The sequence below is a fragment of the Chiloscyllium plagiosum genome, chromosome 4 (assembly GCF_004010195.1).
Source record: "Chiloscyllium plagiosum isolate BGI_BamShark_2017 chromosome 4, ASM401019v2, whole genome shotgun sequence".
In the NCBI taxonomy this organism is placed as follows: Eukaryota; Metazoa; Chordata; class Chondrichthyes; order Orectolobiformes; family Hemiscylliidae; genus Chiloscyllium; species Chiloscyllium plagiosum.
This window is the reverse complement of record NC_057713.1, coordinates 100,691,257-100,704,240: the sequence shown is the minus strand read 5'-3', so window position 1 is coordinate 100,704,240 and position 12,984 is coordinate 100,691,257. Positions and strand designations below refer to the sequence as shown.

The 12,984-nt window shown below is 44.1% G+C and overlaps 1 protein-coding gene across 1 annotated transcript in view; it reads right to left on the bottom strand.

Moving 5' to 3' along the window:
- LOC122549503 (fibrocystin-L-like) overlaps positions 1 to 12,984 on the bottom strand; it is a 218,614-nt gene that overhangs the window by 186,317 nt on the left and 19,313 nt on the right. The window contains exon 11 of the mRNA XM_043689363.1: positions 562 to 672. Coding sequence (XP_043545298.1) covers positions 562 to 672 — 111 coding nt within the window. The remainder of the gene's footprint in view (positions 1 to 561; positions 673 to 12,984) is intronic.

Genomic DNA, 12,984 nt, shown 5'->3' with positions numbered 1-12,984 from the left:
AGATAAAAGGTAGGGAGGAGGGACTTGGAGGAGGGGCGTTGGAAATGTGATAGGTGGAAAGAGGTCAAGGTGAGGGTGATAGGTCAGACTGGGGTGGGGGCGGAGAGGTCGGGAAGAAGATCTCAGGTTAGGAAGGCGGTGCTGAATTTGAATTCAGCACCGCCTTCCTAACCTGCAATCTTCTTCCCGACCTCTCCGCCCCCACCCCAGTCTGACCTATCACCCTCACCTTGACCTCTTTCCACCTATCACATTTCCGACGCCCCTCCTCCCTATCTTTTATCTTAGCCTGCTGGACCAACTTTCCTCATTCCTGAAGAAGGGCTAATGCCCGAAACGTCGATTCTCCTGTTCCCTAGATGCTGCCTGACCTGCTGCGCTTTTCCAGCAACACATTTCCATATCTGTTCACTATCACAGTACTGTTTGCAGGAAGATTGGCTGTGACATGCCCTACACTAAAATGGTTACTACACATTAAAGTACCCCAGTGTCTATAAAGTAGGTTGGGGTGGTGAAATGTGTGATATAAGTTCTTCCATTCTTTTTCATTTTGCATACCTCCTACAGTAACTCTGGCAGGGGCATCTGTTTCATCAAAGAACCGGCCAGTCACAGTCAGGAGGGTTCCTCCTTCCACACTCCCGTCAGACGGATAGATCCCAGTCACCTCTTCAAAGATAGAAACACACATTATGTTTGGCCTTGCAAGCTTTCAGGACTATAATGCACTTCAAGTCAATCTCAGGGTCAAACATTTAAACTTCAACTGTTCGTATTTGATATTAAATGAATTGCATGTCAAGTTAGGATGGCTTTAATCTTAATTAATTCACAGGTTTAAATTGCAAGTAGCTGAAACTGGGAAAAAAGCAATAGATCACATCTGCTGAAATTCTAAAACAGGGTCAGAATATTCTGGAAACACTGCGGCCCAGATTTTCCCACTGGACAGTCATTGTTCTATTTGTGGGTTGGAGTTGCACATGGAGACCCTGCAGAAACCTCAGTGCAGCACACTCCCAAGGAATTCCCTGGGAAATTGAAGATTCCCGCAGAGGGTAGTACATATATGGAATGAGCTGCCAGAGGATGTGGTGGAGGCTGGTACAATTGCAACATTTAAGAGGCATTTGGATGTGTATATGAATAGGAAGGGTTTGGAGGGATATGGGCCAGGTGCTGGCAGGTGGGACTAGATTGGGTTGGGATATCTAGTCGGCATGGACGGGTTGGACCGAAGGGTCTGTTTCCGTGCTGTACATCTCTATGGCTCTATGACTCTATGATTCCACTAGTCAATTCCCCTGCGCCTGGAACACTCGGATTTAAATGAAATATTCTGAGAGTTCAGAGGGCTCTGATGAAATAAAGTAAAAAAGTTGATTTAGAAAATTTAGCCTATTAAATACACAGTCTAATTCCTGAGTAATTATTCAACTGATTCCACAGATCGTTACAGCACAGATCCTCAATTAAACCTCTCCAGACAACTTACACATCCCAGACACTGATCTAACACCTCCCAGGACCTGAGCTCCTTTATCAATTCTGGACCAGAATCCCCTCCATCCAGTCCAGACCCAATTCCGCTCCACCCACTCCAGACCGAACACCCCTGCACCAGCTGCGGACCCGACACCGCTGCACCCCTCCTGCAGCACCCACTCTGGACCTGACTCCCCTTTACCCATTCTGGATTTGACCCCCCTGCGCTCAGTCTGGACCCATCTGCCCTGCATCTGCTCCAGATCCGAATGCCTTCCATCCACTTCAGAACTGACTCTCCTGCACCTGGTCTTGATCTGACTGCCCTGCACCCTCCTTGGACCTGAAACCCTTTCATCTTTTCCATAAACTACCTACTTGCATCCATCTCACACTTCAGACCCAAAATGTCTTCACCACCTGCAATCTTACCCTCCTTTATCACATGCGACCTGACCCCATCACTCATTCCAGATCCGATATGCCAAGTGACTACCCATCCTGGTACCCCCCCCCCCTTGCCCTGCCACTGGACCTGATCACTCCCACCCCACACCCCAACCCAAAACCCACATACCCTTGCTTCTGCTAGACTCGTTTTACATCTAACTGACCTTAGCACAGCATCATTTACTTGCCCGCTTCCTCCCACCAACCTTGTGAACTGCACCTTGGCACCTTACACCATCTGGCTGTTTATGCCCTACCCAGTAAGCAACATACTAAGTTGGCACCCCACCCTCTACGCTTCTAGTAACATAATATTCACACTTAACTCACATACTTTTATGTTTGTCAGCAGCTGTCAAAGCTGTTGTCTGTGTTTCTGAATGTTTATATCAGAAAACAATGAAAAAAAGTCCTACATTGTCAGAATGGAAGCATTGGTCCACATTTCTGAACGATCTCTGATTGGAATCTTCTGTCAAAAAAGTGGACATGTCTCTGTTTTTAGAGGAAAAATGGATAATTTGGCAATTTACATGAGGTTACCACTCATAGAGTCAGAGAGCTGTACAGCACAGGAACAGGCCCTTTGATCCAACTCATCCATGCCGATCAGATGTGCTAACCTAATTTTGTCCCATTTGCCAGCATTTGGCCCATATCCCTCCAAACACTTCCTATTCATATACCCATCCAGATGCCTTTTAAATGCTATAATTGTACCAGTCTCCACCACTTCCTCTGGCAGCTCATTCCATACATGCACCACCCTCTGTGTGAAAGAAATTGCCCCTTAGGTCCCTTTTATATCTTTCCCCTCTCACCCTAAACTTCTGCCCTCTAGTTCTGGACTCCCCTACCCCAGGGAAAAGACTTTGTCTATCTATCCTGTCCGTGGCCCTCATAAACCTTGAAGAGGTCACCTTTCAGCTTCTGACGCTCCAGGGAAAACAGCCCCTGGAGCTATTCAGCCTCTCCCTATAGCTCAAACCCTCCAGCCCTGGCAGCATCCCTGTAATTCTTTTCTGAACCCCTTCAAGTTTCACAGCATCCTTCCGATAGGAAGGAAACCTGAATTGCACACAATACTGTATTCCAAAACTGGCCTAACCAAACTCCTGTCCTTGCAAAGTCTGGCCCACCCTGTAAGTGTCTCTGGAGAGAATAAATAAGAACAGGTCAACATCTAAAACATCAATTTTTCACTTCTCTCCAAGGATACTGACTAACCAGCTAAGTGTCTTCCTGTTCTTCAACATATAGACAAGATGATAAGGGATCTGCACATTCACAGCTCTGCCTAGGAAGGAAGAGATCAGTCTAGCTCCAATCCATTGACCCCCATCACCATTTAACATAAAAATGTAGACTAAGAAAGGGACTGAGGGCAAGACTGAGGGATATCTGAGGGAATTTCACTTTGAATCTAGAAATTTACACAGAAATAGTGTGCTTGGGCCAAACAATGTTAATCTCCACATGACATACAATGTTACCGACTCAATAACTATCCTGTTCCCAAATGTCTTTACAGGTGTCTCCTTTTCATTTAACCACATACCAAACCTGTTGACATGGTCTCAGTGAGCAGTGAAGGAAGTGAGGTATGTGTAAATAAAGCAGTGTGCATGGATCCAGAGTGAAAGCTTAAATCATGGGAAAGATGAAATCTTTGCACATTTGTAAATTCTTATATACAGTTATCGATGTGGAATTTTCTCTCTGTTTGGAGCCCAGAGGCTTGATCATCCACAACTGATGCTTCAATCCAAATATTCTTTTATGGCAATTCATGTTCTATTGGGATTTCTTTGAGCAAACAAACAAAACTTTTATGCTTTCAACTAAAATACTATTTTTACAGCTTTGCTACAATACTACAGCAGATGAAGATAAATAAAGCAAGTTAATGGGTTTTGCTAAACTTCCATCTCTGCTTTCAGAGTCATCCCACATTGAGGGCTCTAGTGAATAGTTCTCAACTGCACTCTGAACTCTAGCCCAGAGTTAGACCCGGTTCCATGTAGCATGGGTTCAGTCGAGGCTTGGTGGGATCCCAATTAAAACAATAGCTGCCAACAGCTGGTGAGGGGCAGAGTCACCTGGAACAGGAAAAGATGGGTTGGTGCAATTATTTAATTGAAATTTAAAGATCCGCAGGAAATTGGAGAAAACATTCTCCCTCCACCTAGGCATTGTTTGACTTATTAACTGTCCAATCTGTGGATGAATTGGGATGGGGGGAGGTTGGTCAGTCTATGTGCAGAGTGAGAAGGTGGCGGAGGTACATGACCAGATCTGTCCTTGGAGAAAGTGAGTACTGCAGATGCTGGAGGTCAGAATCAAGAGTCTGGTGCTGGAAAAGCACAGCAGGTCAGGCAGCATCTGAGGAGCAGGAGAGTTGGTGTTTTGGGCGTAAGCCCTTAATCAGGAATGAGTCTTGTGGGCCAAGGAGGGGCTGAGAGATATATAGGAAGGGGCGGGGCGGGGGGGAGGCTGGGGTGAAGGTAGCTGGGAATGTGATAGGTAGATGAAGGTGGTGGGCGGGGGAAGTGATAGGTCGGAGAGGAGAGTGGAGCAGAATGGTGGGCAGGAACATGGACAGGTCAAGAGGGCAGTGCCGAGTTGGAGGCTTGTGACTGGGGTAAGGTTGGGGAAAGGGAAATGAGGAAACTGGTGAAAGCCACATTGATCCTGTGTGGTTGCAGGGTCCCAAGGCGGAAGATGAGGCTTTCTTCCTCCAGGCGTCGGGTGGTTAGGGTTTGGCGATAGAGGAGGTCCGAGGGGGGAGTAAAAGTGTTCAACCACAGAGTGGTGGAATTGGTTGGTGTGGGTGTAACAGAGATGTTCTCTGAAATGATCTACAAGTTGATGTCCTGCCCCCCCGATGTACAGGAGACCACATCGGGTGCAATGGATACAATAGATGACATTTGTGGAAGTACAGGTAAATTTCTGTTGGACGTGGAAGGATCCTTTGGGGCCTTGGACGGAGGTGAGGGGGGAGGTGTGGGTGCAGGTTTTGCACTTCCTGTGGTGCCGGGGAGTGGGGTGTGGGCTGGTGGGAGGCATGGATCAGACAAGGGAGTCGTGGAGGGAATGGTCTCTCCGAAACATTGATACAGGTGGGGAGGGAAATATATCCCTAGTAGTGGGGTCTGTTTATAGGTGGCAGAAGTGGTGGAGGATGTTGTAGTGTATACAGATCGCATTATCCTCCACCACTTCTGCTACAAACAGACCCAAAATGTCAATTCTCCTGCTCTTCAGATGCTGCCTAACCTTTTGTAATTTTCCATCGCCACACTCTCGACTCAGATCTGCCTTTGGTAGAGTAGGAACGTGCCATCAGCATTCTAAGACAATGAATTCCCCCTTACCTCAAAGCACACTTTAACAGTAGAGATCCCAGGATGGCACATGAGCCCATTCCCCGCGAGACCAGGTCTCACCATAGAATATTGATGCCAAGGGTGGAACTTTCCACTCCTTTAGTGACAAGGGCAATGGTAAATATGTTGGGAAAATACTGTGAAGATGGAAGAGTCAGATTCTTGATGTGGAGAAAATAATTCTGATTTTTCTCCTTTGTGTTTAACCAGATTCTGAACTCTCTGTTTAATGAGCAGTGACTACATAATTTCCATTATGTAATCCTCCAATCTGAAAAACAACCCTCCATCATCACCCTCTTTTACCTTTGAGCCAGTTCTGTATCCAAGTGGCTAGTTCTCCCTGTATTCCGTGAGATCTAACCTTGCTCACCAGTCTCCCATGGGGATCCTTGTCGGAAGCCTTGCTGAAGTCCATATAGATCACATCTACCGCTCTGCCTTCATCAATCCTCTTTGTTTATTCTTCAAAAAACTCATTCAAATTTGTGAGACATGATTTCCCATGCACAAAGCCATGTTGACTATCCCTAATTAGTTCTTGCCTCTCCAAATACATGTACATCCTGTCCCTCAGGATTCCCTCCAACAACTTGCCCACCACCAACATCAGGCTCACCGGTTTTAGTTCCCTGGCTTGTCCTTTCCACCTTTCTTAAATAGTAGCACCACGTTAGCCAAACTCCAGTCTTCCAGCACCTCACCTGTGACTATCAATGATACAAATATCTCAGCAAGAGGCCCAGCAATCACTTTGCTAGCTTTCCACAAGAGTTCTAGGGTACACCTGATCAGGGCCTGGGGATTTATCCACTTTTATGCATTTCAAGACATCCAGCACTTCATCCTCTGTAATATGGACATTTTTCAAGACGTCACCATCTATTTCCCTATATTCTATATCTTCCATGTCCTTTTCCAGAGTAACTACTGATGCAAAATACGTGTTTAGTATCTCCCACATCTCCTGCAGCTCCACAGAAAGGCTGCGTTGCTGAGCTTTGAGGGGCCCTATTCTCTCCCTAGTTACCCTTTTGTCCTTAAGTTATTTGTAAAATCCCTTTGGATTCTCCTTAACTCTACTTGCCAAAGCTATCTCATGTCCCCTTTTTGCCATCCTGATTTCCCTCTTAAGTATACTCCTACTGCCTTTATACTCTTCTAAGGATTCACTCGATCTATCCTGTTTATACCTGACATATGCTTCCTTCTTTTTCTTAACCAAATCCAGCATTCTCTATACCTACCAGCCTTTCCTTTCACCCTAACAGGAATATACTGTCTCTGCACTCTCGTTATCTCAGTTCTGAAGGCTTCCCATTTTCCAGCCATCCCATTACCTGTAAACATATGCCCCCAATCAGTTTTTGAAAGTTCTTGCCTAATATCGTCAAAAATAGCCTTTCTTCGATTTAGAACTTCAACTATCCTTTTCCAACACCATTTTAAAACTAATAGAATTATGGTCGCTGGCTTCAAAGTGCTCCCCAACTGATACCTTCGTCACCTGCCCTACCTTATTTCCCAAGAATAGGTCAGGTTTCGCACCTTCCAAAGTACGCATACCCACATATTGAATCAGAAAATTGTCTTGTACACACTTAACAAATTCCTCTCCATCTAAACCCTTAACACTATCGCAGTCCCAGTCTACGTTTGGAAAGTTAAAATCTCCTCCCATAACCATCTTATTATTCTTACAGATAACTGAGATCTCCTCACAAATTAGTTTCTCAATTTCCCTCTGACTATTAGGGGGTCTATAATACAATCTCAATAAGGTGACCATCTCTTTCTCATTCCACCCAATCCCTACAAGGTTATTCAGCCAATCGAGTCCACACCAACCGTCCAAAGAGCATTCTACCCCGAATCACCCTCTTGCCCTATCACCATAACCCTGCATTTCTCATAGTTAACCCACCTAGCCAACACATCCCTGGACACTGTAGCATGACCAATCCATGTAACCTGCATATCTTTAGATTCTGGGAGGAAACTGCAACATCTGGAGGAAACCCACGCAGACACAGGGAGAATGTGCAAACTCCACAGAGTCACCCAAGGGTGGAACAGAACCTGGTCCCTTGTGCTGTGGGGCAGCAGTGCTAACCACTGAACCCCCATGCCCCCTACACTAACCTCTGCCCTCGATTCTCTTGAATTTCTGGTATGCTGGTGGTGTTTTCCACTGTGAAGACTGATGCAAACTGCTTCTTCAATTCCTCTGTTATTTCTTTGTTCCCTATTCCTAATTCTCCAGTCTCATTTTCCACCAATCCAATATCTACTTCTACCTCTTTCTTACATTTTGCATATCTAGAAAGCCTCTTGCAACCATCTTTTATATGACTCACTCCCTTACACTCATTATTTAGTTTTGTCCCTAATTATTGATTTTTAGCCATCCTCTGTTAGTTTTTAAAAGGCTTCCCAATACTGTGGCTTCCAATTAAACTTTATCAAATTGTCTGCTTTTTCTTGTGCATTTATTCTGTCCCTGACTTCCCTTGATTCTTCTTCCTTGGGATAAATTTATTCTGTGCCTCTCGAATTACTCCCAGAAACATCTGCCATTGTTGCTGCACTATCTTTCCCACTAAGCTCTCCTTCCAATCAACTCTGGCCAGCTTTTCCCTCATGTTACACAATTGGAAAACTGTGACATCTGATTCCAGCTACTCCCTCTCAAACTGCAGGGTGAATTCTATCACATTTTGATCACCTTAAGCTCTCTGAACAAGTCTCCATCATTACATATCACCAAATCTGAATCACCTGTTCCTAAAGTGCTCTACCACAAGCTGCTCCAAAAAATGCCATCTCGTAGACATTCCACAGATTCCTTTTTCTACTATCAACTTGATTTTGCCAGCCCACCTCCAAATTGAAGTTCCCATGATTATTGTAATAATACCTTTTCTATCTCCTAATTTATTTTCTGCCCTACGTCTTGACTGTTGCTAGGAGGGCTGGACATAACTCAACTCTACTCACACAGATTCTATACCTTCTGACTCTAAATCACTTGTTGCAGTCAATTTAACTTTATTTCCTATTAACAAGGAAACCTCATTCCCTCTGTTCAGCTGACTGTACTTTCAATAGGATAAGTACCTTTGGAAATTTAGATCCCAGCCCTGATCCCCTTTCAGCTGAAGTCCCCTGAGATACCCAAAATGTCATACCTTCCATTTCAATCAGCATTAGAAGCTCATTTATCTTGTTTTGTATACTGCTTGCATTTAAGTATAACACCCCCAAGTCCAGCAATGACCACCCCTTCTCATAGTTTACCAAAAGTTAGATTCTTGACCTTTTCAATAGACTCTGTCCAATTACTTGTTCTGGAAACTTTAATAACATCTCCTAATCTCTCCCTACTGTAACCAGTTTAAAGTCCTTATGAACACCCTGTTCAGCCTTTTCACTAGGATCCTTCTCCTGAATTGGTTCTGGTAGAATATGTCGCAATGGTCCAGCCTGAATTGCTGTGCTCTTCCAGCACCACTGATCCAGATCTGGTAGAATATGTCGCAATGGTCCAGTTCCCTCCTGTCTCAATGGTTATGCTAATGCCCCACGAAATGGAATCCCTCTTTCCCACACTATTCCTTTAGCCAAGTGTTTACTTCCCATCTTATCTCTTTGCCAATTTAGTTCCAGGATAGCCTAGTGGTATTATTGCTGGAATGTTAATCCAGAGATCCAGATAATGTTCTGGGACGGTAGGATTGAATCCTGCCATGGCAGATGGTGGAATTTGAATTCAACATTAAAAAATCTGGAATTAAGAGTCTAATGATGACCATAAATCCATTGTCGATTATCAGAAAAACCCATTAGTTCATTAATGCTGTACAGAGAAGGAAACTGCCATCCTTACCTGGTCTCACCTCCATGTGATTCCACACCCACTCTTACTTGCCCTCTTGGCATTTAGGGATGGGCAATAAATGCTGATCTAACTAGCAATGCTCATATCCCAGGAATATTAAAAATAAGGACATTATGCTTATGTTGTTGGTGCTAATATAGACCACAACAACTAGATCTTGCTCCTCCCTCTCCTGTATCCTTTCAAGCCAACTCCGGGTGTCCTTTACCTTGGCACCAGGTTGGCTTGATCCTGCTCACAAAGGATGCTATCTGTCCCCATCATTATAAAATCCACTACCACTGTCAGTTTTCATTGTGCTCCCCCTCCGCTCCCACCCCCCACCCCCCATCCTCCTCCTGCCTGCTTGAATGGTATTCTGGACCATGGTGCAGTGATCAGAATGAACATCCTCCCAGCTGATTCTTTCCTCAACTATACGGGAAGCAAATACCTCACACCTGTTGAACAAGGTCAAGATCAAAGTTGCCTCGAATGCTATGTTCAGGACCCCTCTACCTCACTTGTTATACTCTCCTGTCCCTGATCAGCAGTCAAATTTGAAATATTTAAGCTATAGGGTGTGACTGTCTGAAACACAGAATCAAGAACCTTAAGTTCCTCAAGTCCCAGAGACTGATGTCATGGTTGTTCACAGTGGAGTCCACTAGCTCCCACATCATGCCACAGCAACAAATCGCCTGACCAACCATTTCTAATGTATTTATTTAGGTCTTATTTATTTGTTTAAAAATATTCTCATACAATCCCTAAATTATTGTACTCATTTCTGTATCTACTACAATTTATTACGATGATGAGTTCTGAAGAAGGGTCACTGGATCCAAAATGTTAACGCTGCCTTCTCTCCACAGATGCTGTCAGGCCTGCTGAGGTTTTCCAGAAAATTCTGGTTTCGTTTCTGATTTCCACTGGCTACTGTTTTCTCGGGGGGTTTTTTGTCTAGTATTAGTTTAGGTTAGTCCCTAATGTAAGATCTTTACCAGGCAATCAGGCATGGCTTCTCTGTGATGCCTTGCCCCCACTCACACAAGTCTGGACATAGTCTCTGCTCCTTCCCAGAATGCTTCATGGTGACACTAACTGCCAGGATACTCTTACCAAAATGCTTCAGTGATAATGACTGCGAGGACATTCTTCCCAGATGCAATGAATTTTCTCTTCCTAGATCTCCTGACTAACTGTTCTAGTTCAGCGGAATGGCTTCAGTTAGAATCTAGGTTGGTGTGTAAGTACGGTGTACCTAAACTATGTGGATTGCAGTGGTTCAAGAAGGCTTTCCTCTACCTTTTGAAAGGTAGTTACGGTTGGATAATAAATGCCATTTTGCTAGCAACAGCCACCATCCCATGAACCAGAACAAGCAACTCAACGCAATGAATTCATTCAGGAATACCGAATTTGAGAGGGATCCATCAACTCTGCACAAGCTCAACCAATCAGATACGATCACTTCAGTTTGAAGTATTGTAATCACCAGCTTGTAACCAAACATGTAACAAAACAAGCTTGTTATAGTCACTGAGATTGTACCCAAATTGTTTATCCATCAAATCCTCATTAGCAGCCAGTAATAGGGTACAGACTTCTGTGGATAACGAAAAACGCTGCTACGATGTAATTCTCACATCTACTGTGAAGGACCGCCAGATCAGACCAAACCACTCAATGGGAAAAGAAAAAATGGGGTTGACCTTGCGAGTATGTGGATCTGCAGGTAGCGAATCCATGAATAACGAGAAGTGATTTGATTTACAACATGTTTTAACAGAGTAGAGAGTTTTTAACAACAGAGGCCCAGTGGCAGGAGGGAAGGTAAACAAAGGCACACAAATGTAAGATTTTTGGTAATCAGAGGAGAAAGTGGGATTTTTTTTAGTGCAGTGAGTTGTGATCAGGGATATATTGCCTGTAAGACATGGCAGAAGCAATCTCAATAGTAACTTCAGGAGTATTTTGGATCAGTACTCAAATTAGCACAAAAACAGCTATGGTGAAAGGGCAAGGGAAATGGGATTAATTGGGTGATGATGAGCTATGTGGTCTTCTTCAAAATGATAAGATTTGATTACATAGTCATATCTAGACAACAACATCTCACTTCAGTAACACACAATACCTTTCTTTGTGTTCCTTTCTTTTTCTGCAATTATTGCAAAGCCAATAATATCCTTTGAACACCAGGAATTTTATGGATATATCTTGAAACAAATCCTGCACCCAGATAAGAACAAAGAACAAAGAAAATTTACAGCCCAGGAACAGGCCCTTCAGTCTCCAAGCCTGAGCCGATCCAAATGTACTGTCAAAACCTGTCGGTCAATTCCTAAGCATCTGTATCCCTCTACTCCCCATCTACTCATGCATTTATCCAGATGCATCTTAAATGAATCTACCGTGCCTGCTTCTACCATCCCTGCTGGCAACGTGTTCCAAACGCCCACCACTCTCTGTGTGAAGTTCTTGCCACATGTATCCCCCTTAAACTTTCCACCTCTCAGCTTGAAAGCGTGACCTCTCGTTATTGAATCCTTTACCCTGGGAAAAAGCTTGTCTCTATCCACTCTGTCTATACCGTTCATGGTTTTATAAACCTCAATCAGGTCCCCCTCAATCGCCTTTTTTCGAGTGAAAATAAACCTAACCTACTCAACCTCTCTTCATAGCTAGCACCTTCCATACCAGGCATCATCCTCGTAAACCTTCTCTGCACCCTCTCCAAAGTGTCCACATCCTTTTGGGAATGTGGCGACCAGAACTGTACATAGTATTCTAAATGCGGCCGAACCAATGTCTTTTCCAATATTCACATGACTTTCCAGCTCTTATATTCAATACCCCATCCAATGAAGGCAAACATACTATTTGCCTTCTTGACCACTCTATCCACCTGTGCAGCAACCTTCAGGGTACAATGGACCTGCACTCCCAGATCTCTCTGCCCATCAACTTTTCTCAAGGCTCTCTTCTGTTCATTGTATAATTCGCTCTAGAATTAGTCTTGCCTAAATGCATCACCTCACATTTGTCTGAATTGAAAACAAACTGCCACTTTTCTGCCCAACTCTCCAATCTATCTATATCCTCCTGTATTCTCTGACAGTCTCTTTTGCTTTCTGCTACTCCATCAATCTTCGTGTCATCTGCAAACTTGCTGATCATACCAACAGTGCCCTCTTCCAGATCATTTATGTATATTACAAACAACAATAGCCCCAACACTGATCCCTGTGGAACACCACTGGTCACCTTTCTGCATTTCAAGAAACTCCCTTCAACTACTACTCCCTGTCTCCTGTTACTCAACCAGTACTTTATCCATCTAGCTAGAACACCCTGCACACCATGTGACTTCACTTTCTCCATTAGTCTACCATGGGGAACCTTATCAAACACCTTACTAAAATCCATTTATATGACATCAACAGCCCTTCCTTCATCTAACAACTTGGTCACTTCCTTGAAGAACTCTATTAAGTTGGTAAGGCACAATCTCCCCCGCACAAAACTATGTTGCCTATCACTGATAAGCCCATTCTTTTCTAAATATAAATAGATCCTATCTCTTAGTACCCTCTCCAGCAACTTTCCCACCACCGACGTCAGGCTCACTGGTCTGTAGTTACCCAGAATATCCCTACTACCCTTCTTGTACAGGGGGACAACATGTGCAACCCTCCAGTCCTCCGGCACCTCATCTGTATTTAAGGATGCCACAAAAATATCTGTCAGGGCCCCAGCTATTTCCTCTCTCGCCTC